This window comes from Anas acuta, chromosome 4 (genome assembly GCF_963932015.1).
Source record: "Anas acuta chromosome 4, bAnaAcu1.1, whole genome shotgun sequence".
Classification (NCBI taxonomy): Eukaryota; Metazoa; Chordata; class Aves; order Anseriformes; family Anatidae; genus Anas; species Anas acuta.
Genome location: NC_088982.1, coordinates 58,702,598 through 58,730,143, shown reverse-complemented (window position 1 = coordinate 58,730,143; position 27,546 = coordinate 58,702,598). Strand labels below are relative to the sequence as shown.

Genomic DNA, 27,546 nt, shown 5'->3' with positions numbered 1-27,546 from the left:
CAACATTAAATTTCTATCCTATTGTACCCAATTGCTTTTTTTTTTTTTTTTTTTTTTTTTTTTTTCCCCACGTAAGGAATATAGTGAAAACACTATGTTTTTCATTGAGTTCATGTATGACCTGTGAGTTTAAAATGTCTTAGTAGATCTCATTTCCTCTGGACATCTTCTACAAGACTCAGCTCTTATTTTGAGCCATTATGACTGGTGGCAAAACTTCCATTTCTTTCAATATGACCAGAGTTTAATTTTACAAGCCAAGTTCAGACTTTGTACCATGTCTGAGTGAATCTGACTGTCTTCACTCTTTTTAATTCAGAGGCAAAATTCTGACTCCTTTTAATTCAGAGGCAAAACAGCCTAATGTGTCCATATGAAATCCAGTAATTTTTGCATGCAGGTCTCTTCCAGATGGTTATTTTAAAAGTCTTTTTGAAGGATATTTATAAAAATGCATAGATAGCAGCACTGAAAGCAAACATCTTTTCACATGACTAATGCTCCTGTGCAGATGGAAGCATGACCAATTAGTAGCTGGATTCTGCCGGAGGCTGCTGGCTCTGTTTACAAAAGTCCAAGGTAAAGCTGAAATAGTGCTTTGCTCATTCCCACCACCAAACTGGAATCAATATTTACCTACCACTTCACTGAGCAAAGTTCAGACTGTCCTAAATTAAAGGCACACACCATATATTCCAAATGATTTTGGCCACCAACCTGGACCTCAGTGCTGAGTTATGAATTCAGCTTATCCTGAGGGAAAAGGACATTTCTGTCTTGGCAGGGGAAAAAAAAAAAAAAAAAAAATTATGCCAGCACACACACAAAAATCTTGCTACCTTCTTTCCTTCAGGAGAAATAAAATAAATAAATAAATAAACTTGATACCAAAATCTGGGAGAAATAAGACCTCCTGCACATATGCCGTGGGAAAGAGAGCATAGGCTGGGCACAGGAAAATCAAGAGCCTGTGCCAGAGTTCATGGAAATCCAGCTGTGCTTCCTTCCCCTGGAGGGTAGGAAGAAATAGGGCACGTGGTGGAAACTGCCTCTTCCATCAGCACAAGTACCAGAAGGGGATGCAACTGATGCTCAGTTCTCCTCTTTCTGGCAAGGGAGAGGAAGGAGAAGGGCTGTGGGCCAATCCCTCAAGCTCTCTTTCTGGCTGATCTGTCACTGTAGTCCAAGGATCAGAGGGCTGCTCTGATCAACAACCAGTGCTCCTCATATGAGGAGAAGCTCATGTTTGCTGTTTAAATACAGACAGAGAGCATGTGGGGTCGCCATCTCAGTGCACAACAAACAGGGGTCAAGCTTTGGTTGTCTCCTGGAAGCCTAACAGGGCTCCCTCGCTTCACAAATACCAAACAACAGGCTCAGCACCTGAATCTTTCCTGAGAAAACATCTTCTTCTAATATTAAAAAATATTTCATGGAAGTTGTGTCCAGGATCAAAATTGGCACACGTTTCTTCATATACACCTCTCTTAAAAAATAGCAATAATAAAATTCAATATTATACAAAATGATACGAGGCAGCAGAGGCAATGATAAAACTTGTTGGTTTGTTTGTTTTTCTGGAAGGAAATTTCAGCACCTCAAAGCACATTTTTCTTCCAGTGTAAAGTGAAATCTCAACTTCTTTTGCATATTCTTAAAAAAATCTCATTATCCTACAAATTTAGTATTTACATTATTAAAAATCTGTCTTAATTTTTAACACAAATTTATAATGCTCTTACATTATGCTAAAATAAATATACAAGAGTACATACACGTTAAAGTTAATTAAATAAAACTGTTAGAATTGAAGTTATTAAAATTTCAAAGCTGATTTTTTTTTTTACTAATCAAATTCTTGGCAATAATTATAAACTAATTGCTTCAGCTTTTTTTTCTAAAGAAATCAACATATTCCTAATATAAGTGCATTTTTAGTTCAGATTTCTTCAGTGTTTGAAATAATTTAAAATTGTATGTTGACAACAAACTGCAGTCTTTCATCTGAACTTCACTTCTGCTTAATTCCAGTAAATGGAATAAAATTACCTTTGCTGCACTCCTGCACCAAATCAGACTTATAACATAGCACGATCAGTAGGCACTTGGGGATGTTGGCAGTGTAATGTGATATTTACATTAGAGATTTACCCCGCTATATTCAAATACTTAATGAAAATGTAAAGCCAGATCAAGTGGATATTGTCGTTGTCTTTGGCAGGCTTTTTGATTCTGGTTCCCAGTAATAACATTTTAAAGGACACAAGAAAAATAAGATGAAGGGACACTTCTACAAATGGAAAAAGAGAAAAACTGTATGGCTTTTTACGTGAAAAAAGCCCTCGTGCACCTCAAGCTGTAAATTCAATGAGAGCCTCAAGTATTTGAAACTTCACTTCTTTAATTTCTAATCTTATCTGTTAGATCTCTAAATGTGATTTCAACACAGAAAATATAAAAATCTATGAAAAAAAAAGAGACATATTTGGCATATGGCTCATTTAAGAACACATGCTAAAAAGTTATGCCCCCAAGCAGCATGAAATGTTAAATGTCTCAGAAATAACCTTGTTACCTATCAGTTTGTGCCATAGGCCCGGCTCATGAACTTCTGGCTCTAAAATAATACACAACACTACCCCGTGCAGCCAGGCTGGTTGTTTACTACTTTAACCTTGCTCGGCTCAAGCTGAACAAACAAAGGGAAAGGTTTGTTCACAAGGCCTCTGTTCCAGCCAAACAAGGCTTTGTTGTTCACTAAAACCCCTTCTAGTCTCCCTTCTGAGACCCTTAGGCAAGGGACTAAGCAAGAATACACCACAGAGGGAGTGATGTACTAAAAATAAAACAAGTTGCCTAGCAGTTATTGATTTAACCTAAGATCCTGTGTAAGGCTGAGCACACATGCATCTGTAGTGGGCAGAGCAATGACTACAGAGCCTTCCTCCTTCATTTGGACAAGGTTACTGACCAGGGATCACAGAAGACTACACAGACTGCCTTGGAATCACGTGTGGCCGAAGAGGACACGGTAAGGTACGTTCCTGTGGTACCAGAAGGCATATTTCAGCCTGGAAAAGAGAAGGCCCTGAGGACACCTCTTCGTGGCCTTTCAGTACTTAAAGGGGTCTTATGAAGAGGATGGAGATGGACTCTTTACTTGAGTAGATAATGGTAGGACAAGGGGGAATGGTCTTAAACTAAAAGAGGATAGATTTAGATTAGACATTAGGAAGTAATTCTTCACTTTAAGAGTAGTGAGGCACTAGAACAGGTTGCCTCAAGAAGCTGTGGATGCCCCATACTCAGAGGGGATCCCCCGATTCAAGACCAAGGCCTGTTCAGGACCAAGCTGATTCAGGTGGGGAAAGAATTTAGAAGTCTTTTGTTGATGATATACATGAAATAAATACTGAGACTGCGTGGGATGGAGTGAGCACTTACTATTTGCCTGTTAAAAATCAACAAAACAACTGTGGGTCAAGGATGGCTTTTTATCCTTACTCTTTTCCCAGAAGGCCTCTAACTGTAGTGTATTCAAAATGCTAAAGCTATAAACCAGTACAATGTGCTGGTTTATACACCGCTAGGTATTTATAAAGAGATTATTACTAGTTTACAGGGGATTATGAAGGTGTTAAAAAGTTACACACACTGACTGGGAGTTTCACAAACAGAACTGGTGTGATGTGCCCCATACAGGCCATGAACAAATTTCTGTTAAAATTTGAAGTCCCAAACACATGAGTTCCTTACTGACCAAATACAAAACTCAAGCCATATGTTTTCTGAGATTTCTTTTTTTAATCTTCAGTCTTTCCCACTATCATCTTAGTCAGATATAGGCATCTGTTTACTTTCTATCATCAAATTTTAGACCACAAGGAAAGAGTAGTAGCAGTAAGGTATATTGAAGTCAAATGAGGTTTGTCATTAAAGTAAACAATACCTGGATTTCACTCGTGGAACAAGATTTTCACACAATTAGGAAAACATCCCTAATTGCAGTGATGATCCATGGTACAAGTCCACTAGACAGCAAGCAACTACATGCTGTACACCAGACAAAATTTTAGTTTGGTACTGATTTCAAAGAAGTTGTTCTGATTTGTGTCAAAACTTTTCCTTAGCTTTCAATAAAGAAGAGTAATACCTTCAAGCATTTTCTGCAGGCTATTTCTCATGACGTGGATGTTCTCAATGCCTATGAATTGAAACTTGATGTTGGAGTAGTTGTCTTCGTTCTCATATCCCTTCCCTGCTGCTCGGTTTGCCATTGCATTGAGCTGAAAAAAAAATTAAATAAATAAATAGGAAAACTGGATGAAAACAAGTAACACAGATTCTTTTCGAAACAAATCTCATGGTCTACTGCAATAAATCAGAGTGATTTAAGTCAGGCATAAATTGGAAGCCTTCAACATCGTGTTAACACAACTGGTTAGGCAATGGGAATCCATTTACAGTATATTGCTGTCTGCTGGGTCACTAAGGCTCCGATCTCTAATTCACACACATCGAGTATTAATCAAACGCACACAGAATACCCCACAACTTATGTAGGGCTCTTCTGCAAGAGCACAAAGGTTTGATTTTGCTTTTAAAAGGCCGTTTTGATTTTATTTGTGGTCAGCGTTATGTTTACTAGCAGAATACACCCAGAAGGTGGCAGTGTCTTATCTGCCATAACCCTGTTCCATGGCATATGGAACATATATTTCCCAGAAATACATTTTATTGCTCAAATCACCCAAAAGTTCATACAGCTTAGTTCTCTTAAGCTTGAAATAGTGAAGAGTCAGAGTAGCTTTCCCAAGTTTAGAGTGTCTTGGCTCCAGTTGTATAAGACCACAAAATATCTGAATTGACAAAATTACCACAAATATCTTCATCTACAATGCAGAACTACCAAATATTTTGCTGTGCTTCAGAAAAAAAAATAAAAAAGAAAAAATACATTGAAATGGAAGCTGGAGCTTTGTCTTTGAATCTGCTGCTTGCTTGCTAGCCTGGGAAAGTCACTACATGCTTCTTTAGTTCAGTTCTCCCATGTGTAAAATTAAGTGTTTTGGTTTTTCTTTAATGTTTATTTCCCCCTTTTTGAGATTCTTGGGGGGGAAAGAAAGCTATCTGCCAAGCCCCTTATGCCAAATTCAGATCTCCACACACACAAAAAAATAGAGCTGATTGAAATTAAGCCCTTTTACTTTATTAACCTGTATCCTTTTTTTTAATATTTATTATTTCCCATACTTTTTTCATGTCTTACTCCAAACAGTCAGCATTACAGGAATTCCATGCCTCTAAGCACAACTAACAAGTTCTGCTCAGGAAAGATCTCTGATTTAAAGTAACAATGCACATTGCACATCCATACTGAAGGACACTAACAAAGCTTTTTGAGACACCTTGTGAGGAATCTGTTGACAAAAAAAAAAAAAAAAAAAAAAAGAGAGAGAGAGAAAGAGAGAGAGAGAGGTCTTCATTGCAAAGAGACATTATGTTCTGAAAAAAATCAAAGTGAAGTATCTCAAGTATTGTCTAGGGGACAAAGGACTAGGTAGGCAACTCCTCCAATTTATTTCCAAATGTTGCAGGAAGCATTGTTGATTTGCTGCTTCTCTGGTTGCTTTTGAAGTTCACAATAGTATACTTCAGTACTCAGCTAATGGTGTCATGGGAAGAATGTGTCTCTTCCTGATCTCCACCCCAAACACACATACTCCTGCTATTCAATTTTAATTTGGAACTGAATGCAGGCCATTAAGGAGGATTGTCTGCTACCAGCTTATCTCCAACTAAGATGAACAGGTCTAGCTTTATGTCATAAGTCAAAACTGGTTCACATGCCCCATATCTGACCTCTTAACTTCCAGAGTATTAAAAACTAAACCCTTTTTATGAACTTTAACTTAATTTTATATGCATAAGTAAACAGGTGAGACTGCTTTTCAACTGTTTTATTCTAATTCAGAAAGGTGAAGACAGGGTTTTTCTCCCATCTTCATGTTTTCTAACACATCCATTCCCTTGAGTAGAACTTAGCAATAGGAATGCATAGTTGCATTTGTGGAAGACCATTAGGAAATGAAATATTGCAGGACTTCCATGATAAAACAGAAGAAACTATCCTCTAAAACAGGAAAATAGACAAAAAAAAAAAAAAAAAAAAAAAAGAAAAAAGGAAATAAGAAAAAAGAAGAAATAGTCTACCAATGAGCAGTCTGCTGATCTTTGACAGTCAAGGAACAATAAAAAAAATTACTGCCTGTGAACAGCGTGTCCTCTAAGGACAGAGCCCTCAGTGTGACTTGCTAGAAAGATTTAAATCATCTGTCAACTCCTAATCTTTCTCTTTTGAAGTAGACCTCAGTGTTCTTACATCAGCAACATGAAGCTGTCCCTCCTGACAACAGCATATAGCTTCAGAAAAAAGATCTGTATGTATGTCTGAATCACCAGAAAGCCCAGAAGCCCTAAATGAAACATACCTTGCCCTTAACTGACCTAATCCTCAGCACTGCAAATGTTATAAACTGTCTCTGTATCAAAGCAATTTCATCACAGAAATCCTTAATTTAAATAAATAAATAAATAAACCTGAGACAGCTCTCTTTAAAAGTAAATAAATATAAGGTTAAAATTGCAAGGCTTTCTGACACTCATTTATTTTAAATACTATCAGTTGCCAAATTTTGCAGCTGCCACAATATTTACTAACAACTTTTCCACATCACCTACCCAAATTCCATCTGTTGCTCCTAAAGCAGTTGTTAATTTCTAAATTGTGCCTGCTCCAGTTTAATCTCAGCAAACAGGAGGATAAAACCTTTAAAGGGAACAGACCTCACTTGCCAGTTTTCCTGGAACCTTCTTTTGTGTGGAAGGTAACAAAGACCTTACTTTTTAAAAAGAGTAGTAGAACTAATGTGTTTCACTCATAAATTTATATTAACATCTTCCGTAAACATACAAAGGAAGGAGAAAATGAAGAAAGGCAGTAGCCAAAGTAAAAGCTCTGTGCTTGGTCACCCTGGCCTATTTAAATAAAGTGGAAACAAAACTTTCCTCTACAGCCAAATCTTTTGTTTTGAACATTAGCAATCACAACGAAAGACAGCATGCAAGAAGCACTTGGGAATGCTGGGTTCAAGGATCTGTTAATATTCATTGTCTTCACAAGGAACTAGTCCCGGTGAGAAAAGAGGCAGGTAGCTCTTTAGCTTAGCAGAGCAATGGAGGACCTTGCAGCAGACTTGATAACTTAACTGTGTGTTTGTTCAGGTCTCTCAGAGAAGTGCCAGGAGCCGCTTGCACTGGGATCTACCACTGCCTACATGCTCCAGGGTTATATATGCATGAGGAGCTGCACAGTTCTAACAAGGCTGCATTTGGCACCTGGGTTCACAGAAGCTTTGGTAAAACAGCCCAGTGCAGACAGAGATGAGTGGGAATCTAGGTATCTGGATTTCTTTCCATCAGAACTCTTTTTCCAGAGAAGTTCAGTGAAAACCAAAGTGTCTTCACCTGCTGACTGACTCTTGAAGAAGTCAGCACTGCTGGAAATACAGAGGTTTTTGTAATTTCCAGCCAATTTTGCTCTCTTTACTTAAAGTTGTGGCTTTTTTCACTGCTCTCAGAAGGTGTCTCACCAAAGTAATTTACTGGAAAAATTTGCAGGATTGGAGCTTATTCCCCCACTTACAGGAGTAATCTTGCGTGGTAAGTTTTATTATAAGCAGGTAGAGGGTTGCAAGACTACAAGTAACTGTAAATACAATTTTATAACAGGAATTATTTTTCACTAGCCTCATCAGTATTACTGTTAGCTCCTGCATGTGTTGAAACTAGCCTTTTATCGCATTACAGTTACTATTTCAAGTTATTATTTTTCTGTATCTTAACATGTTGCTAAGAACAAAAAAGAGAAAGACTCAGTGTAAAGAATAAAACTCTCAGAGTGAGAAAAACATGGGCAAGATTCCTAGTTAAGATATTCCTGATAAATCCTGATTTACCTGTGGATTTACACAGGTGCAACAGAGAGCAGTACAGCCAGTCATTTATTCAGCCCAGGTTCAGTCTTTTTACAGGCAAGAAAGGCAATATACTTACTTTGGGTCGAGTGTCAACAACATATAGGAAATCACTTCCTGGGTTTGCTTTTCGGATGGCCTGGAGCATCTGTTCATCCTCAAGACATCGAGCACTAAAGCCAGATAAAGGCTGGCTGCTCCTACATATGGAGGCCTGCAGGAAAAGAAGAAGAAATAAATAAATTGGTATACTTATTAAGCAGAAATGATTTAAGATCCAGAAGCATTTACAAAAGCAGCTTATTAGATGTTCACCATACGTGTACAGTTGCATAGAAATGGTAAAATGAATTGCATGTTACTAAATAAGTTATTTTTAGAAAGACAAGGGAATATTATGGCAATAATACCCCAATGCCCAGGTCTAATCCTGAATCCAACTTTTAGAGCTATTTTAAATATAGACTTTTCCCTCGTGGAGAATATCTCCTGAAAGGTGGTCTCTAGAGAACGATGAGTACAGCACTACAATCACAAGAGCACTGATGTAGCATAAGGAATGGATCCCTCTGCACTGTCACTCACGCTTCAGTTATGATACCAGTTACACCCAACTTACAGCAATACACACTCTACTAAACAGCCTTAGACATCATGAGTCCAGGAATCAAAAATGCATACTGTGCGGCCAGATCAGTGATGCTGCTGTATTTTTAGCACTGCCTGTGGAGAAAGACCTCACAACATGGGAAGTGGGTCAGGCAGCCTGGCTCCTGGAGCACATTTATTAGCCAGAGCTGTTGAAGAAGGCAAAGGAGTTTCTCCCTAAACCCATTAGGAACAGGCTGCTCAGTGTAACTGGGAAAGAAGGAACTGGATGTGGAACAGGGAGGTTTTATTTCCCAGTCACTGCTAGGCAGGGAGCAGCTAGGTTTGTAGGAGGCACAGGGCTATTGCATGCACTTTCTAAGCACTGAATGTAAGCATGAAGAGAATCTGTACTCTGAAGGTCATGACACACACAGACTGCCCTACAGATTATTTATTACTGTGAGAGGGAACATGCTTGTTTTCAGCCAAGTCTTTGAACTATCAGGGGTTAGTAAAATGGGTATCTTTAATACATAAATTCTGAATCGTGTGAGAGCCTGTTCAGACACTAAATGTTATTTGCAACCAGATTATTAGTCATTTAATTTTGCCTGCTGATCAGTGCAGTTCCCAGTGATTTAATATATGCTAACACCTCTTTTTCATGAAGCAAAAGATACTCATGAATATGTTCACAACCTATTATTTTAATAGAAGGAAGACATTTCACTCTCAACCATGGTGTGCCACACTTGAGGTAGATATGGACATCAAGACTAAGGCTAAAATTAGGGTTGTGGATTAAGGTTCAGATTGAAGAGTAGAGGGGCTGGAGCTCATTATGTTATGGCACTCTGGGGGCTCAAGGACTAAGATATGTGCTGCCACCAGAAGGAGAGAGCAGCTTGTCTGTCAAGCTAAGATTGAGGTTAAGATCATGTTTAGCCTCAGCTTATGAAACAGCTGCACTGACAGCAATGCAAAACTAGAAAGATAAATTGACCTAGATACCCATTAGGTGTCAAGCAGCAATCACTATACGCTATCTCCATGAACAGCTTGCCTTCAGCTGACTCAGGCCAAATGCTTATGACGAGCCCATACGTCTGTAATGTTTCTTGGGATGTGGGGAGGGCAGGAGATCAGGTCACTTTGTATCGCACAGGCTGAACAAATAGTTCCAGGGTTTGATCTTAGCGTAGCCACAATGATCCTGTGAGACGCAGAGTAGTGTCGCAACATCATTTGAACTTGGGCGTACCAAATTACTACGGGACAGTAGTGGTTATGAAAGACTGAATGAGTGGCAGCCACCCCCCTGCCAGCAGCAGACCTCTTCCCACCCTGCTGTTACTCTAGTTGTTCAATGCCTACCTTCACCAATCTTACCCCACTTCTTTTCCTAGCCCTTTGAACCTTGCAGGATCCAGGAGGGAACACAGTACTTCAGACGCTGGTGGTCTGAAAGTGAACCTTAGCCTTAATCTGAACACCAGCTGAAATGGGGAAAACATCTAGGTAGAAATTGGGGAATACATCCAAACTGGACAACTATATTGCAATCCAACTGACCCCCAAAACCTGTTCTTTTTCTGAGATTTGAAAGTGTCCAAGTGTTTTGAATCCTAAATGCCTGTATTTGGACTTAGTTGATTACGCAAAGTGATTCATTTTGAAAAAATTGGCCTTCATTAAATATTAAATACGATATACAATTTATACATAGACTGCATAGACTGCATTTACTATTTAAAACCTTTATTTCCTCCTTCCCCCTTAAGCTCCCTTCTGAAGCTTAAACCTAGGATAAGGACCACAGCAAGGAAAAGATTTCTGTGGAGACTGTAGTTTATCATTCCTGCTTATAACAGCCTATGGAAATAGTTCCCATCCTGTGTGAGAGACTCTAAAAATGCACTGTGATCCCACAATAGCTCTGTCCTTGGGAAGTCCTGGCCATCTCCCAGAACTACCAGGGAAGACCTCTTGATGCAGTTGCCAGTCTGTGACTGAAACATAAGGAGCTATTAGACACACAGATCTTCTGTGATTACCAGGGGGACACCATTCTCCTAACTGGTAATGACAGGCAAGCTAAGCCAGTTCCTAGAGGTCCAGGACACAAATGTAAAAACACTCAGTCTATGGGATCCTTCAACCCACCCATCTCCTTTACATCAGCTGCCAAAACCAGGAGTGCCAATAGCCTAGGTGCAAGTTTTTTTCCAAATGGTTAGACAAGTGGGGCAGCTCCTTACTCAGCCCTGAGAACATCTAGCACAGAGATTAGGTGGCACCCTTCTCTTCTACCAAAGACAAGGACAAGGAAAGCCTCTTCAACAAAGCCACAACACATCATACACACATAACACGTGCACTCAGCCAGAATTTGGTAGCTCTTTCAGACATCCTTGCTAGGTCAAGTCGCAGATTTATTTTTTGAGAGGCTACTCCCAATTTTCCAATGGTTTCAAGTATAGTTTTTCTCCTCCTCATCTTGCTCTCAGGCCGTGACTACCACGTCCTAAATTCCTCTGTTCTCCTCCAGTCATCTCCCCAGTCACCTGCTACTGGCCTTCGCTCTTCTGCCACCCATGTTTCGGGCTGCATCTCATCAGTTCTCCCCAGGCCCCTCTGACTTCTTGTACCTTGTCTTGATTCCTTCTCATACGGGGATTGCAATAATTTTTTTTGATGTTAGCTTGATGATGAGTTTAAATAAATGCATTAAATGCCTGTGAGTGATCTAACCATAATGTCAGTATGTGCCTGCTCACAAGATGTAAAAAACACATTAACCAGATTACATCAACAATCTTTAAAAACAAAAACAAAAACAAAAACTGATTCTTCTTGTAGACGTTTACTAGAAGAATTACAAAGTCAAGGACAAAAATAAGTAAACACATCAAAGCTACAAATTCACACTTACATTGTTATCCTTGCAGTAGTAGGAAAGAGCTGGGAAACGCCTTCGGCTCCGGAACTTAGAGCTCCCCACTATGATGTGTGCAGTTGCAGATTTTGGTACGTACACTTCTGTAGGATAGGAGTCACAGACCTGCAAAAGGAAACTGCTCGTTTGGTCTACAGAATACAACAAACATTAGCCAGCTCCACTGCAAAAACAAAATAGCAAGGAGCCCTGTTCTCAAGCAATACAGAGGCATAGTACAGCTGCTGTACACATCACCTACATTTCTCAAAACAGTCTTCTAAAATTGGGATGTGTTAATTCTATCTTGCAGACAACAAAGCCAGAGGAGAAAATTAAAAGGACTGTATTTCCAAGTGTTAATTTATGCCATGTTGAGAACATACATGTATATTCAAATCAGAAAAGAACCAGCATTATGCACAGCATGATTGTGTTTACAACTGCTGCTTCTTCCAGAGCAGAATTTGGAAGTAAGGATGGGAACGGTTGAAGTTCTCAAACATCTCTCTGTTATAATGGTGGCTGTAGAGCCAAATTTTCTGGTAAATCTGGGGAAAATAACAAAAAACATAAGGACTTGGCGAAAAGGAATTCATCTGTATGAAACAAGGATATTAAAAGGCTAGCAGCCCTGCCAATGTCTTCCTTCTCAAAGGAACACAATGACCAGGCAACAAACAAACAAAAAACTAGAGGTTCTTCTGGAGACAAATAGGAAGAGAAATGGGATCCCTGCTTAACTTTCTCTTCTTGATATCATGTGCGGCATTCTGGCTGGGGCCAAAAGGATGTTTACTATTTCCCTGTGACTTGCTGAGATGAATAAAGAAGTTAGAATGCCCAACAAGAATTCAGTTTCTGAGACTGCTAGAGACAAATAATGAAGGGGAATGAAAAGGAAGGGCTTGTGGTTAAAGATGCTGTGGTGAATCGGGCTTTATGCATGATCCCATTTTTCCTATGCTTTATCTTAAGAGAGGTCAAACATTTTTTTCCGCTTGCTTTACCAAAAAGAAAACAAACCCTGACAGCACACTCAGTCTTCTCTGAGAACTTCACAGGCCTTCCTTATCATGGATACGATCCAGCAACAAAGCCAATGGAGGGCATGGACAAATTTCTTTCGGATCATATTTTGGTTGTTATTTCTCACAATTAATTAACATTCCGGGGACTTCGGTTGTACAAGACTGAATTAGGCAGGACAGTACATGGCTAGGAAGAGAGATAACCTCTCAGACAACCGTAGAAAACTCTAATAGTCAATTATAGAAGCTTCAAAAGGACTGTGAGAATAGCCACTGAGGAAGAACTGTTGCCAAATTTGCTGTTACTAGTATTTTTTTTCTTAAAATGTCTGTGTAGCAATTTTATGTAACAGTACATGTCAGGAAAATTCTCATTTAGACACTTAACATGAGGTATGATTTACTTAATTTTAGGTATGATTTACCAGCAGCCAAGCACTAAGGTTTAAAACTTACTCTTGCCAAATTTCTGCTCTTCAGCTTCCAATATATTAAATGAAGACATATCCTTTATCCTGCTATCTATTTTCCTTTCAATGTGGAAGAGGAGAAGGTCTGCACCTTACTACAAGTGTGTACAGGACTGGGCACACAGGAATTCTGCATCTAAGCACTAGGGTAGCCCACACTCGGACTGCTGGTCCACGCACTGCATGGGCTCCATGACATAAAAATCACAACAACTCACGCCATAGTCTCTGTTAACATCACTGATCTGCCAGTAATCATTCGGAATACCCATCCGGTTATATTCTTCATGGAGGTCCACAAGCTTCCAGCCTTGTTCTCGTTCTTCTTTATCTAATTTTGGATTGAATGAGAAACAATACAGCTCTTCGTATTTCACTGAAACAAAGAAACAAACAGAACAGTAAGACATCTAATTTCTGATCCTGAAGTCACTCTTCAAAAACAAAATTTGGCACTGTCTTTTTTTGTAGTTTCTCTTTTAAAAATAGCATAAAGTGCTACTCCAAATCCTACAGCCTGGCTTATAACTATTGTCAAGCATACTGTGATATTTTTGTTATTCACATAAGTTATAATATATGTGCCTTATTAGCAATGCCATTTGAAATATGCTGTTCCAAAGAATTAAAATTAAAGGAATTAATCTTAATTAAAATTAAGATTAAAATTCTCCCCCAACGCGCGGACACACACAAAAACAAAAGAAAAAAAAAAAGCAAACAGAAATTATATGCTTTTATCTGATGAAAATTGAAGCTAGTGACAGAATCGGTATTAGGCCTGCAAAGCAATTTGCAAGTCAGAGGTAGCTTATAGATCCCTTTATTAATATAACATCTGTTTTGTGCAAAATGACTGTTGCATCAGTCATTTCATTGTGACCATAAACTCATTTTAGCAGCTACACCACTTGTCACCCTCAGTCAAGTACCATATAGTAAACTTTTCTTGTACTGGAGCTTTATTTATTTATTTATTAGGAATGTCTGTATAATCTGTATTTTTACTAAAGAGTGTCTTAATTGTGGTAGTTTATGGTAGTCAGACACCATTGGCATTAAACGGCACTTGTAACTGATACGAAAAACTATTCCACATATAGCTTGAAACAAAAGTTTTTGCTGCTGAAGATAGTGTTATCTCGTGAGGGCATGTTTTATCCTGTTAATTGAAGTTCCTTAAACCTTTCTGATGAATAGGTTTTTAACTTTGAAATTGAGATATGTAAATCACAAGTTGAATCCTCTTTGGTGTCATAGTTCCCCATGGATACAGGTCTTTTATGATATAATTTTAACAAGATCAGTAAATTTTACTACCGCACTTTCCTTTCTAATAATATCTGCATATAATAATATGCTAAGCAGTCTTAGCATACCACAGTAAGAGACTCATGGATATAAAAATAATAATATCAATAACAACAACAACTATACAATTAATAATGATAAGGCTTCCACTTTTTTTTTCTATAGGTAGTCTTTATTTTTATTTTAATTTTCACAGAATCACAGAATGGCCGAGGTTGGAGGGGACCTCTGAAGATCATCCAGTCCAACCCCCCTGCCGAGCAGGATCACCTAGAGCACATTGCACAGGATGGCATCCAGGTGGGTTTTGAATATCTCCAGAGAAGGAGACTGTATAACCTCTCCAGGCAATTATGTCTTTTAAAAGTGTAATTTAAGTTTTATTTTGCACTTTTTAATTAAATGGATTGTATGTACACACATGAAAAATACGAACAAGCATAAAGAAAGAAAACTTCATGTTAATTCTGTCAGGAAAGTACTGAAAGACAACAAGGTCATGAGAGAAGAGAAAGGAGAAAGAAAATAACGATTTGTGGTCTATTTCTCATCTGCTAACAAAGTTTCATCGTTATCCATAAATCCAATCTGAGCTCATTTCAATAAAGTGCTTTAAGTAGCAATCTAAGCTCTTGCTTTTATTGTTCAGTTATCAGAAACATCTGGAAATTCTTCCCAAGTGGACCTGCTTTCAGGCATAGCGGGAAGCCTTTAAAAATCCACCTGTTACAAAATATCCAGGTTATTTATGACTGAAGTCTCACTCCACATTACAACTACTACAACATGATGGTATCTATAGGTGGTAACAAAATTGCTTAAGTATTAATAATCAGTGTCTTAAAGCTCATTTATCAATTCTTCTCCAGCACTTCCAGGACCTTCCACAATCTTCCACACTTCTTTGGTCATAAATGTCTGCAATCCTGTAATAACTGTTACAGTCTGCTTGTTTCACAAAATGTCTTAACTAAGCAAAAAAGGATGGATTCAGCTGACGGTATGATATTTAAATGCTATTACCTGCTGGAAAGAATTAAATCAAACACAAATTTCTCCTTCTCAGACAACATGGAAGAGATTAAGTCAGTACACGAGAAGGCTTCACTCAGATTCAGCTGTGCTGGAATCAATGCAAAGATCAGGCAGAGAAGGCAGAACAGCACTTAAACAAGTCCATTTTTCTCCTCATGGAGTAAAGCATACTTTATGATGCTGGGTAACTATGTAACCTAAAGAAGTGAAGCTTCTTGCCCTGACAAAAAGGACAGAGCAGAGTACCATCAGGATACATTTGGGTCAACTTTTGGTTAGAGCCTTCTAAATTTTAAGTAAGCAAGATTTTATCCTGCCTAACTTGAAGATTGGATACTTTGCTGGAGAAAGAAAGCCACTGTGCAGCTGAACTCTGCCAAAAGCAAATTCTGCTGTGCTATTACTGCATCTTCTTTGTTCAAATGTCTTTGCCCACTGTGGTCTGGCACTGAGCATGTGTCCGTGCTCCTCAGCCACTCTTCTCTTGGGCAGTCTGTATGTCCGTACCGAAGTGTCCATCCTCGTGCACAGCAATAGGCACACATTCTCCTGGCTCCAAGGAGATAGTGTTACAGAACTGCTTTCCTTCCAGCACGCATGAGCACATACTTGTGGTGAAGGCCCGTGGAATTAATCCAGATCTACATCAGCAGAAACATAGGCTAAATGTTTGTCTCATTGTTTCAGAATTTCTCCAGTTGCTTTCATCTTGCATCACCTAGCATATCAAGTTACATCTGCTGCACTTGCATATTACTACTACTACTACTACCCTAATTATAGAAGGCACTTTACAAAGATCAGTTACTGTGCTGGCTGACTGTGCAATTTTTCCTCTCTACACATTAGATAAAACTGGTGTTGTCCTGGCAAGATATAAATTAAAGCCCATGCTGTCACTTTTGTACAGACTGTGGCAAGCATTTCTTTGCTTACCATTAAAATAATACTACAAGACAGAGGTGGACATTGTCTTTATGCAGTTATCATTTTAAACAAACAATCCAGAGGCCTTGTGAGTTGGCTCCTGACGTGGGGGATCAGGTGCTGGACTCTACTGCAACATTTGGATTTTCACTGTAAAAAGGATAGGCTTCAAAAGGACCTTGTTTGGGTTTAATAAATTAAAAAATGGCACATTCATCTTTCATCATTAAAATCTAGACAATAATATGCCAAAACACAAGCACTCCAGTGGCATTAATTAACTACTTGCTGCAGCACATTTCTTTGATTTAAAAAAAAATTATGCACAGCACAGAAAAATCAGATCTTGATGTGGTCACTAGATTTATCATAAGTTTTTCATCACCACAGGAATGTGAAAGTTCCCTGAATTTAGAGAGTTGTCAGTGTTTTCCTAAATTCACATTTACACAAGGCATCCAGTAAGCAACAGTGACATGTAAAATAGCATTATAATATATTTTATGGTCAGCAATCCCCTAGAGTATCATTTTAAGTTCATGTCAAACTTTTTGGAATGAACTACTTGTTATAACGTGTTCTTCATTACTCTAGAAGTGATTACTTCAATAGCTTGTGTGCTCAGAAACCTTTTTTTCATTGTAATGCATCCCCAATGAAGTCTTTTCTCTTAAACTGCAAAGGAGAAAGATGCACAGCTACACTTCTCCCATTACATTTTCTCTCTTCAGGAGAGTGATTGACTTTAGTGCCATGTTCTCTCCCCATACCTGGCCGTGCCAGACGTATTAGAGAGATGTAAACATCGTGGCAGTCTCGTTCCTGAGGGATGATCAGCTGGATGACCTGGAAGTTCTTACAGCGGATCAGCAGTGGGCAACCTGTGGCAGTTGTGGCCTGCTTCTCAATGGAGGAAATTTGGCTGTGGAGAACCTGGGAAGGAATTGTAAATAGTTATGCCACATGATGTAAATCTTCAGGAAGAAAAATTGTTTCTTATAATGATCTGCCAGGACAGAGACAACAGCTTCCACTAGTGTTTAAGAAAATCACCCCACACCTCCTCTTGTAGTTTTGTTCCTACCTCCAGCATCAGGCTCAGGCAGTGCCGGATACATACCCTACAGACAAAGGCTTATAGGGTGTTTCAGTTGGTCAGACATTAGCCTGGTCACGCTATCCAAAGCTTTCTGGTTTTGTTTGTTTGTTTTGTAGGATAAGCTAATGGTTGCCAGAAAAAGAGCTCTTATCATCTATCTGTGCAGTGAGAAGATGAACCAACATCAGTTGTATAAAACTCTTCCAGAGTCCCTAGGCTAAAAAATTGGGCATCTCAACTAACAGAATGGAAGTACAGGCAGTCAGGACCTGATTGAGACTGGGTAGTAACTCACATTCAAAACAGATGTACTTTACAAAGGTGGTTCCTCTGTGAAACACATCCAGTACTTGTACAGTGAAGGCCCTTGCATTCCTCTGTATTACAATATCCAAAAGCCACTGAAAGTGCTCAAGAATTATCAAGCTGCAAAGGTCTTCAATTGGAATTTCACATGCTCTGAAGTTATAAAAGCAGCCATATAACCTGATTTATCACATTTAATCTACTTTGCAATATATTTTCAAACTACCATCAATGAATTGCCATGCACTTACAGCTAACTGAAAAATAAAAATTCATACCCAGGTTTCTTTACGAGTGTCAGAAGAATTCTCCACAAATATGACATGGGTAGCTGTTAAATACAAGGTTCCCAGTGCAGCTTTTCTTGAGGATACACGATCAAGTAACCGAACATTTTCCACCTAAACAAAGAAATGACAGAGAGAAAAAGAAAATGAAAAAACGAAACCAAAAACCTAGGCTATGGCATAGCCTTTCACAGTGAGATCTCAAAATTCACATTTTGTCCATTATGAACACAGGTTTTTCATTCGAAGATCAGACATTTACCTCCTACACAGTACATATATATGTGAGGTTGATCTACCTTCACAAGCAATAGAACACAGGATAGCTTCATAGGACAATTTTGGTTGGAAGAGACCCCAGGAGGTCTCCAGCCCAACCTCTTGCTCCAAGCACAGCCAGCTCTGAGGTTAGATCAGGTTTCCCAGGGCTTCTCCCAGTCAGGTCTTGAAAATCTCCAAGGATGGAGCTTATCCAGCTGTTCTGGGTGACCTGCTCCATTGTCAAACTGTCCTCACAGTGAAAATGACAGAAAAACATGCTGCAGGACAGAGTAGTACCAAAAGAACCATTGAATCCCTTAGTGATAAGCGTAGTCGTTACTTTTTAGGTTTAGGTATTGGGTTTGTGCCTATAGGCTTTTCTGAGGAAATTATTTTTACGCTGATTCTCAAAAATGGAAAAGCTAAAGCTAATACAAATGCATACCCTTCCCTTGAGCCCACTCTGTGGCCCCCACTGATCTCAGCTGGAGGGTTGCACGCACCAGTGCACAAATGTGGACCCCAGATTTCTACTGCACTATACATACGCTATATAGATGGAATAAACTGAAATTCTGGGAAAGTACAATAAGGGAAGCAAATTGAAACTGAGAGCCATAAGTAGATTTTTGTTTGTGTGGTTATAGGAGCAGTCTATTCAATGTCCCCACTCCCAGAAAATTCCAGTGAATGTCCAAGTCATAAACCAAGTGCTGGTTTATAAGGAAATACAGAATGGTCAAAAAAATAAATCAAACACAGGAATATCTCAAAATTAACAGTCAATCCTGAACCAAATAATGTTGGAAAGCTGCCTCACTACTGAAAAAAAAATAAAAATAAACAAACTATCTCACACATAATATGGAAAAGCATAGCTAAGACCATCTGAACCAGAAATGCTGTGTGTGAGAGCATGAAAAGATGTTTTTCCCATAAGATCTTTCCAGAGCCATATGAAATGACTATCAGAAAAGTATTTATATATGAGAAAATATGATTATATTATGTAGTCTAACTCCAGATCTTACTTAATGTTCATTTTTTTCCCCTCTTGTGGTACTTCTGTATCCAAACATCTGTTAGTAAAGAAATCCAAAGACAATTTCTCCCTTGAGCTCTTTCTTTTTATCTCACCTTACCAAAACCCTGTGATAGCAAGGCAGGGCCTGACATCCCTCAAGCCATTCAAGAATTATCAGCGATACAAAGAAACCTAAATTGAAAATAAAAACATATATATATATAATTAAAAAAAAAAAAAAAAAAGAGGTGATCTTTCTTCAACAAGTTCCACTCAGGCTTGCAGACAAGTCTCTGGTAATAGTTCAAAAAATGTCTAAGCTATGCTGCTATTAGTGGACGTATCTGGAAATTTTTGCCTTCAGTCACCTTCTAAATGGAATCAAAGACTTAACACCCACTGTGGGAGGACATAATCACATTTTACAATGAAGTAAAAGTAATTTTGCACCATCTCATGAAACCAGAGTTGGTTTCAAAAATAAATAATGAAGATCTGCAAAGTCATTCTGATTTCCAGTAACATAGAGATCCCAGATTACATTGACAGAAGCTTCCTACAATACTCTCAGAGACGGGATGTAGTGTTTCTTGACATGTATCATCTCAGTCTTTACGGACCTCCACTGAAATCACACAACAAGCAGAATGATGCCAGCACCCAGAACTGGATGTTTGCAGTGTGTAATCTAAACACATTGCACTAATTTAAGAATAGGAACAGAGAGGTCCTTAAAACCAAAACAAGCCAGTTTGGTAGCAAAATGCTTAAAAATCAAACAATTAGCAAAAAAGCAAAAACCAAGTCTTCTCCCTCAAGGCCAGTTATAATCTGCTTTAAACAAAAATAAAACAGCTAGAAAGCATGAATAAAGTCTTTTCCCAGGACCATCTACTTCAGAGGTCACATATTGGGGTGAGGAGGAATGAAAGAAACACAGTGTTAACCCAAAACATTCACTAATAAGCCAAAGAGGAGATATAAAAGAGCCCAGATGGTACAAAACAAAGATTTAAGCAGTGCTCCAAACCTAAAAAGAACCCAAGAATAAAAACAAAAATGAGGTTCATCTAGACAAAACAGGAGTACCTACAGTGTAGTCTGGCCATGAAGGACTCTGCTCTACAGGTTCTGGTCTTGTTCAAGGAAGCTGTCACCCCCAAATACCACCCTACACACCGAGGTACTTCAAGATACGAAACACAAGCAATGCAGACTCAAACAGCAGGGCAGGGGTTGAACGCTGAATTTTCAGGCCTCCTAATCATACCTTCATCCTACTCTTCAGTCAGAGACCCTCAACTGAATAGCAACCAGGACTCACTATAATTATTTTTTGAATGCAAAGCTACAAATAGAATAAAGAGTAGTCATGAATAAAGAGAAATAGCTGCAATAGGAACTACACAGTAAGTCATATTTCATTAAAAAAAATTACAACTGCATGGTTCATCCAGCCCTGCAGTTTATCTCTTAGAGTGGAAGAGTATGGGGCAAGCATGAACTGATGCTCCCTCAGGATGTTACTCCAACTTCTAGAAGCCAGCAGCTCTGGGGTTTTTCTAAGCTGAGCTCTAATTAGATTTACGTTCCATGAATTTTGTCATGTAACGTTTTGAATCCCCGTAAACTAATGACACCGGCAATGCCCTGTGAGAGTGAACTTCACATTTTGCTATGCGTTGTACAAACAAATATCCTCTCCTCTTGCTTGTTTTGACTCCGCCACCAATGGCAGGTGCACTTTGCCATTTCGTGACTGAGTTCTTAAACAGTGAATGTTGTTCTTCATTTACCTTCTCTGTCATACACACTGTTACAGATCATTCCCTCCATTGTCTCATTCCCAGAAGAGCCCAACTTTATGTAGTTGCTACCTGTATGGAAGCTATTCCTGACAAGCTCTTCCATACTTCTGATTTAGTGACAAAAATTCAATTTCTTAAGAGGCCAAAAGTGCAAACATAATTCAGGATATGGATGTATGGCAGATTTGTCGAGTGAAATAGTATGTTTGCTCTTTTGTTCTCTATTGATTTATTTTATTTTTTTTTTTAAGTTTTCAAACATTGCTTTTTTTTTTTGTTTGTTTGTTTGTTTTTTCCTCCTTGATTAACACTATTTTTTTTTTAGAACTAGGTATTGTAACTCCAAGTCAACCCTGCATACATAAGCTAAGACTCCCCCCACCCATTTTTATTATCCTACATTTATCAATGATTAATGTTGTCTATCAGTATCATGAGACATTGCTACAAGCCTCTACGGCAATCTTTCATTTCTCCTACACTAGGTAATTAAAGTACAGTCAGTGAAGGCTGCTGCCTATGGCATCTCCCCCCTATATCCTTCAAAACAGCTGTCAGCTGAACATCAGAGGCTTTCATATATTACTTGAATCTCTAGAGAGCAATTGCCTCCATTGCAAAAACTGAGTTAATTGTTTGTTTCTGTTGTGGCTTAGCCCCAGCAGGCAGCTCAGCACCACACAGCCACTCACTGTCCCCAGGTGGGAAGAGGGAGAGAATCAGAACAGTGAAAGTGCAAGAACTCATGGGTTGAGATAAGGACAGTTCACCAGGGAAAGCAAAAACTGCACACAGGCAAAGCAAGACAGGGAATTCATTTACTACTTCCCATCAGCACGCATTTCCAGGACAGCAGGGCTGATCGCGTGTAGCGGTTTCTTGGGAAGACCAATGCCATCACTCCAAACATCTCTGTTTCATCCTCCTTTACCCCAGTTTTATTGCTAAGCATGATGCCACATGTTGTGGGACATCCCTTGTGCCAGCCTGGGCCAGATGTCCTGGCTGTGTCTCCTCCCAGCTCCTGGTGTACCCCCTGCTTGAGGAGCTGGGAAGGCCTTGGCTTTGTGCAAGAACCACTCTGCAACAACTAAACCAGCATTATTCTCATCCTAAATCCAAAACACAGCATTGTGTGAGCCTCTATGAGGATATTAACTGTGGTGCAGCCAAACTTATGCCAGTGTCTTATTTTTCAGTTATTACTGAGAGGACCTTAGTCTGTGGTGATGAAGTTTATTTAAGAGCCTTTGATAAAGATATGGAAGATCACCTGGGTTCTAACAGACGGATTCACCCTAGTTCATATGTTCGATTACTTTTCCAAAGAAATTTAAAGAATTATAAGTTCCTCTATGAAACCTATGCTGATGCTTCCCCCTTTTTAATGACACCCATAAATCTAAAGATTTAGAAGGGAGGAGCAAGGGGTATAGCAGCTCCTATCAGTTTTCTCAGATTAGTATCATTCATCACCTCAATTTTATTTATTTATTTATTGGACTAGAACACCTTTAAGCAACTCACCATAGTTACTGGCTTGACAGTTTTGTACTTTCTTTTAATTGTTTTGTGTGGATACCATCTGGCCATAGTATTTTTGTTTTTTTTTGTTTGTTTGTTTTTTTACCATTCACTGTTGTCAGTTTCTCATGAAATCTTCTAATAACACTTTTATTGGTAACAAATATTCTGGCACATTCTTGACAGAGAGGTAGCCCTAAATACTTTTGCCACCTTGATCATTTATTAGCCCTATATATTTTTGTCTAGATTTTGTCTACTTAAAGACAGCTAAAAAAAAAGGTTTTGCTACTTTTTTTTTTTTTTTCTCTAAGTTGTTCTTCAAAATCTCTTTTGGCCTGCTTTATTTTGTTTATGTATCTGGCTTGTTTATGTTCTATTTTCCTCATTTAAGTACAACTTGAACTTGAAAGAAGCCCTTTTACTTTTATTAAAAGAAGTCCTTTTAATAAAAGACATCCTCTTACTCCTTTACCCTGCTGTTTAGCTATGCAAATCTTTTGTTGGTCTTTTAAAGCCTTCTTTCTGGAAGTTGGCTTGCAGTAAGCCCCCATATTTAAACAATCTTCATGACTCCCGTAAACATTTTAATTTTTGGCTCTCTTTCTTTTTAAACAGTTTTCATATTTTTATGTAGTTTCCTCTTTGAAGTTAAACATTACCATGGGAGATTTTTCTTTTCTTTTCTTTTTTCCTTTTGCTATTTCAGGAATACTCATCTAAGTATTTTCATTGCTGTCACACAGAGGTTCCAGTTTTATCTTGAACCAGGTCTTTATGTCAGGTCCTAGAATTACGTTCAATTTTTTTCAAAATAAGCAAATATCCTCTGTATAAACAATCATTTAAAACACCTAAACTTTTACTCAGAATTGCATCCCTAGCACATCCCTATACCAATTTTGTAATGTCTCCCTTCATTATTGTATTTTCTGCCTTCATGCCCTGTTTGATTTCAGTTAGGCTGTCAACAGGTGATGTGACAGCAAAGTTCCCAATTTTTCCTGTGTAGTTTGCCTGCCACATTGATTATTGTTCTTTCACCAAATTTCTAACATGTGTATCATAGCAACACTCTTATTTACAACCAGTAACTTTAGTTTCCACAACTTTCTTCAGACTTAATATTTGTACAGAAACACAGACACATTTGGTCCAATTGTCTATGCTTTTTTTGCCATGGTTAAGTGGAACTCTTGGTGAATTCTGTTGATTTGAGAATATAGAATTTTTTATACCATCCAAAATTTTATGACACATCATAGCATCCAAAGTACCAGACATTTTCTGCATTCTAACAAGAGCTTCTTGGTTTTTCTTCAGCATGGACAAGTACAACTCCAAATTAGCTCTCTTACCAGGCTTGACAAGGAAAAAGTGCTGTTTGTTAGAAAGTGCAGTTGAATTTTTATCTAGCACTTATTCCTGCTGACCTCAATGAGTATAGTAATTCAGTTAAAACTAATGAGAGCCTCAAAATTTGACTTGATTAAAATTAGCATGATTTGTTGATTAATCTTGGCTAACTCTCCTGCCACATATGCTAGTCTGTGATGACAGTAATAGAAAAAATAAAGCAGGTTTACTAATAACTTGCCTCATGAATGACTTCATCATATCTAACATTCTTTTCAATGGGGAAGTAAATTACTGTCGTCTAATCTCTTTCTAGATTCAAAACCACAGTTCTGATTCACTGCAAGCAAGTGGCACTGAGTGCCTTCAGGAGCAGTAAGGGTTTTTAAGCCCTCAGGAGCTTGTTCTAAAAATCTCTGCATAACCCCCAGCTGGCATACATAGCTTTCATCTAAACTTCATCTGTGTTTCTCTGCCTAGTTTCCAGTTACTCAAACTTTCTGGAAAAGACGTATATTTCACCCATGGACAAATAAATAAATAAATAACAAAGCAATCTTCAATCTTAGATTTCATTCTGCTCATCAAAGGATTCAGAGAATGAGACTTCTGTCTTCTTCTCCACCCTTCTAATCAGGAAAAGAAAGCCAAGTCAAATAGTGTCTTTAAATGGTCAAAATGGAACAGGAATATATTCATTTCCTCAAGAGGGGAACACACATTGCAATATTGCTTTGAAAAAGTTTAGTTTTTCTATCCAAAAAAAGTACAAGCATGAGGAGAAATTGGTATTAAGAATAGTTAAAGAAAAAAAATTGAATTCAGTATTAGAAAAAGTCACTGTAGTAACTATTCTCCTACTTCTCCCAAATGCGCCCTAATTTTTAATCAAAGCTGATGCAGATGTTGTTGCAGAACATGAGAATTCGTGTATGTACACATCACAAAAAGGCACACTCACCAAACACACGGGCTTTGCCTAAAATGAAAACCTGGTGAGAGAGACCAGGGCAGAGTATGACAGGTAAAGAACAAAAAAGGGCAAGTAAAGCTGAGAGCTTGGAGAGCTTGAGGAGCAAAAATGCAAGCACTAACCAAGCCAGCCTGAAGAGTGGCACCTAAAGAAAACCTTTAATGATTTATTTGAAGCTGTTGCCCCCATCATTTATTTTTGCTTGATGACTGTGGTTGTCTAGGCTTAAGGAAAAGACTGCCAAGAGATTTATTTCAATGATTACAACCCCTTACATGGGGCTAAATAATGCTGGCCAAAACCCCTATTTTCAATGCAACACAGATGACAGAAAAAGGAGGCAAAAATAGAAGTTACAGGGAACACAAATTAAGAACAGATGGAAGGCACTTTTTACTCAGAGCATAAACATGATAAATTGCTTATGAACAAGGTTGCCAGAAGGTCATTCAAGAAAAAGATGTCATATTAGGGAAAAGCACAGGTCAAATCTTTATTCAGGCACAACTCCCACTAGTTTCAATGGGACTCCCACCTAAGGAAGAACAGCAAAGATATGACCCTGAAAGTGTTCAGAAAAGCTGCTGTGACAAAATGTTACTCCTAAAAATATCCATGTACCCTAATTTGTTTTCATCGCTAGCATAGATTACTTCTTGAATAAGCTCTGACTGCATGGCCTATTTTTAAAAGATTCTTGAATATGGTACCTTCATTCTCGCTTCTTTAATTTATGTAGGCATCTCCAAACACATAGCGACATCAAAAAATGCAGAAGTTACTGCTAGTTTTTCATGCTGTTTATAGCTCCACATTTTAACTTTCAAATAAATACAGGTTCAGTTTTTATGGTGGACGTAGGCTTGAGCCAGGGAAGGAGAGAGAAGTAAGATGACAAGCAAAACCATCTCATGGAGCTCTATTTTCACTACACAGGTTTTCTCTTGGTGTGTTTCCTTCCCATATATGAGCTAAACCTGTAATTGCCACATAACCCACTGCAATTTAACTGCACATCTGAAAGATGTGCAGGCAGAAAACCCATCCGGTAGCTAAGAACAAAAGAGCTCTGCTCCTGCCCATCACCAACGAGGAACTGTTATTAATTATTCTAATTCCTTCCCACCAAAATGGAAGAAAGGCGTGAACACCCTCACAGCTAGGAGGAAGCTGCTAATTAAAGGAAACTCTTAGCTCAGGACATGTCCTCATGAGTTTCTCCATTTTTCAGTTAAATAAAAGTTATTGCTTTGCAGCAAAAGCCTAAGTGATAGAAGTTGATTGAGTACCTTGAGATTTGAGTATACAAGGCAGGGAAGTCATTTTTGGTGGTTCTTTAAAGGTACAGAAAGTGCAATGGTTTCAGTCACTGATTCACTGTATATGACTGAGCTTCTAAGGTTTTGTATGATGTCCATGACCAAAAGAAGCAGGCCTTCGTTGTGGGTTTGTTTTGGTCTGGAAAGTGAGGAAAGAAAGAATCATTGCAAAAAAAGCTAGAGGAAACAGAGACGTCTGAAATCTCACAGTGTGTGTCAGGGCAGGCACACAAGAACACCAGAACACAGTGGTAAATGCACAGGATCTGCAAAAAGGATCACACTTTCCAGAAGGGTCTTGCAGGCTCTGTCTATGCCAGCTCAACAGCCGCTATTTCACAACCATCAGCACTGCTGAAAAGCTTGCTCCAAAGCCAAGAGATGGGGCTGGCTTAGGTCAGCAGCACACACATAGTCCTAGAAAGGCTTCTTCTCATCCATCCATGCCTTCATCTTCCCTCCGGCTTCTAGACCCAGGTTTGCTGCCACTTTACCTACTTCTCTTGCAGTGTTACACATGCGAGTAGAAGCAAGAAGAAACTGAATCTTGGGAATCAGTGACAGGGCTCCAACTGACTTCAGCACTGCAGGCACGCAAAAGCTAAGGGAAGAGCTTGTACAAGCCAAAAGCCTGAGCCTAATGAGAAAAAAGGAGCACAGCTGGTATGGTTTGAGGCCAAGTGGAATATTTGAGCTTTCTTCACCCTGGTTGACCCCAGCTATCCATGTGTTTAGCATAATGCTCAAGAGTGAAAAAATATAATGTGCAAAAGACCAAACGCTGTTAAATATTTTTTTCCACACAGAGAAAGTATAATGTTGTACTCATTAAACAAAATATACAATAAATTATATTTCTGCATAGTTTTGGAACAAGAACAAAGGAAAAGAGAGTTGTCACTTTAATGTCATTTAATGTGGTTTCTATTCTATTTTCAATAAGAATCACAAAAACTGTAGTTGATCCATGTAACTTTTTAACATTTTCATCTTTGAAGAGGTTTCTTAAGTACAGTAAAATAATGCACAATCAATTTGTACCACAGAGTCAGAAGGCTGCATATGTCAAAAAAAATCAACCCAAACCAAAAATACCAATATAATAAAATTTAAATAAAAACACCTTAAGTTCAACATTATAAAAAGCTTCCTCGGGGCAAACCTGCCAGGGTGGGGGAAAACATTCAAGAAAAATCTAAACAAACTTAATTCATTAAAGGACAGAAGTTAAGTTGAAATACTGGAAAAGAGAT

General features: G+C 38.5%; 1 protein-coding gene and 1 long non-coding RNA gene across 4 annotated transcripts in view; one reads left to right on the top strand and one right to left on the bottom strand.

Moving 5' to 3' along the window:
* MTMR7 (myotubularin related protein 7) overlaps nt 1-27,546 on the bottom strand; it is a 48,628-nt gene that overhangs the window by 13,397 nt on the left and 7,685 nt on the right. For all 3 annotated transcript variants that reach the window (XM_068681495.1, XM_068681497.1, XM_068681494.1), the window contains 6 exons: nt 18,020-18,142; nt 17,107-17,269; nt 13,282-13,439; nt 11,560-11,688; nt 8,116-8,250; nt 4,154-4,286 (listed from right to left, as the gene is read on the bottom strand). In XM_068681495.1, the coding sequence (XP_068537596.1) occupies nt 4,154-4,286; nt 8,116-8,250; nt 11,560-11,688; nt 13,282-13,439; nt 17,107-17,269; nt 18,020-18,142 (841 nt within the window). The remainder of the gene's footprint in view (nt 1-4,153; nt 4,287-8,115; nt 8,251-11,559; nt 11,689-13,281; nt 13,440-17,106; nt 17,270-18,019; nt 18,143-27,546) is intronic.
* Nucleotides 59-27,260, top strand: LOC137856276 (uncharacterized). Its single transcript, XR_011096323.1, has 3 exons — nt 59-3,036; nt 14,571-14,674; nt 26,803-27,260. It is a non-coding gene; the product is annotated as an uncharacterized lncRNA (long non-coding RNA).